Source organism: Trametes versicolor (genome assembly GCF_000271585.1).
Source record: "Trametes versicolor FP-101664 SS1 unplaced genomic scaffold TRAVEscaffold_199, whole genome shotgun sequence".
NCBI classification, from domain to species: domain Eukaryota; kingdom Fungi; phylum Basidiomycota; class Agaricomycetes; order Polyporales; family Polyporaceae; genus Trametes; species Trametes versicolor.
In genome coordinates, this window is record NW_007360519.1 from 1 (window position 1) to 2,526 (window position 2,526).

The following is a 2,526-nucleotide window of genomic DNA, read 5'->3' on the forward strand; positions in this document are numbered from 1 at the left end:
GAGATGGTGCTCCGCAAGCTCCCCCTCCTCGAATGAAACGCTGCTCCCGATGTGCTCCAAGTCTTCGTCCTCCTCCTTCTCCTCCTGCTCCTCCGGGCCGTCCCTAGGGGGCAGATAGTCCTGAGTCGCAAGGTCTATCAACAATTCTTGCACGACGTGTTCTTCCTGGGCAGGATCGAGGCGTTCTGGAGAGGGCGCTTGGTCTTCTGAGCGCGGCGGGCTCACCTCGAAGACGTGGTAGTAGTCCTCCCACCACTCGTAGCGATCCCTCCGGTGGTTGTGCGGGGAATTGTCCATGTCCGAGGCGAGGTCGTGGCGCGCAGAGGCAAGTGGAAGTGGGAGTTGAGGGCAAAGGACTGCTCCGCATACACCGGCGTGCAGCTCAGCATTGTACGCGAAAGGTTGGCGCATGAGGTTAAAAATGACTCACCCCATTCGAATACCCAGTCACCCCTGACATGCGTCAGAAGTCCGCCCGAGCCATACTGTGAGTTCCTCTTCGCCGCACCTCGGCAGGTGCGCGCTGCGTCCCATATCAGGCTGCCTGGAAGAACCGACCGCGGCCGCCTTGGAGAAAACTTCACCCTGTGACCGTCTGGAATACTGAGTGCTGCAGCGGCGACTGTCCTGATTTTGAGCTGGTTCGAGCTACGGGAGAATACTGCAACTTACCCTTCCCGTAATTGCTTCCGTCCGTCTGCTTGCCACCCCTCCTCCGAGCTCCTTATCGTATGCTTGCGGCATGGTGAAATCATTCGACGACCTCAGAGTCTGTCGAGCACTCTAGCAGAGTAGGCACTTGGGGTGCTCGGCACAGCGGATGGCGGATACCTTGTGACACATGGCGGTCGAGATGTGAGCCCGGTGGCGAGCGATTGAGGACATCGCGTTCTGAGCCCTATACGGACTTCCGCATCACCCGGACCCGGTGGCTCGGTGCAGTCGCCTGCACCGAAGCGTCGGTGCGCCAAAGTGCGCCGAACTCTGCCGAATTTGGCCCGTGTGACGCGCGCCTCCACTCAGTGCAATCTCACTCTACCCCATGGAATTATGAGAGCAATAAAACGCGGTATTAGAGCGCATTTACACGCCTTCTGACAACGAGTGTTGGTGGTGCGTGAATGCCACCAGGGCGGCAGAGGGTCACCAACTCACGCGGGCGCTCTTTGACTGCACGGTCACGTGGTACACTACATAGGAGACGCGACGCGCTCACCTTCGCCCTGGCATTCCACGAGCGTGGGCTCCCTCCTCATTCCATGCATGTCCCTCCTCAAGATTCTGCTCTCCGGTCGCCCTCCACCACCCCGCTCAGGCGTGCGATGAGACCGGTCGCCTCTAGGAAGTTACTAAAGACTCCGACGTCATCACTATTCGTAGCTAGTTGCGCACATCAAGCAATCCACAAATACAAGCACGCGTTCCTTGGATATACCCTCGGGTTCCGTCGCTCCACATTCAGCTCGCGCAGACCCGTTCAGTGGCCATCTTGTGCCCGGGGTACTTGCTCACCAAGGGCGATATCGTCCGTGTCCGCGACGTCGCTGGATTGCACCGAGCCGTCTGCCTGAACGGGGAAGGTGGACTGCAATTCCTAGTCGTTAGTCTCAGCAAAGATATTGCTACAATCGTGGTCACGCACCGGGATCCTCGTCTGCGCCCATTCAATCAGCCAACTCAGTATCTCCTCCGCGCGAACAGGCGAAAACCAGCTTCCTAACAGAGCACTGGTTCGCGCGCCTTGAAAGTCCCTCCAAACGATGCCCAGTTCGTCGTTCATTTCGGCGCGATGAAACCAATCGTAGATGTAGACCGTCTCCAGGAGGACTTGGCGCTGTTCGGCGTCCATTTCCGGGAACCAATCGAGTACGCGCTCGAATTCCTCGAGCCACGTCTCGTCGCGTGCGCCCCGTACCTCTGCCAGACTCCGGGGGAACTCGATCTGCCAGGAACCGGTTAGCTACAGTCAATATATGTCCTGTAAGCCTCGTACCGAAGTGCTGCGCAGTCCACCGGTCTCGCCACGCACGAGCAAGTGCAGGTCAACGTTGACGTCGTTGTCGCCGTTGCACTTCAACAGCCCCTCTACGGGCTGTCTCGTCACTACCTGGAATCTGACCTTGCCCTCTGGCGTGGGCTCGTTCAGCGTAAGAACCTCGACCTGGGGGAATGGCAGGTGCTCTGGCTCTCCCCAGGGGTAGTCTGCCCTCTCCGAGTTCACCGAGTGCGCGTCTCTCTGCGCACCCCAGGTCGGCGTAGGCGGGAGTTGAGCGAGATCATAGGCGTCGAGCGCCATGCATGCTTGCTGTAGTGCGTCTGGTTCCGTGGGGTGGGACATGTTGTGGAGGCCGAACGGTAGTGCAGGTCGTGGGGTGTCGAGGGCTGATAGGAGATGTTACTCCGTGGACGCACAATATCGAGAGCACCAACTCCGATAGTCCCTGCGTTGCGCTGATCGGAGTCCCCGACTTACCAAATCAGGATCCGCCTGAACATGGCCTGCGCCCTGTTCAGGCGGTCGTGGGC

General features: G+C 59.2%; 1 protein-coding gene across 1 annotated transcript; it reads right to left on the minus strand.

The window, feature by feature from the left end:
• Positions 1-1,477: 1,477 nt before the first annotated feature.
• TRAVEDRAFT_54810 (uncharacterized protein) lies at positions 1,478-2,338 on the minus strand (the record flags this gene model as incomplete). Its single annotated transcript, XM_008047745.1, has 3 exons — positions 1,478-1,585; positions 1,643-1,942; positions 1,994-2,338. 3 exons carry the CDS (start codon positions 2,336-2,338, stop codon positions 1,478-1,480), a joined length of 753 nt encoding a protein of 250 aa, XP_008045936.1.
• Positions 2,339-2,526: the final 188 nt, after the last annotated feature.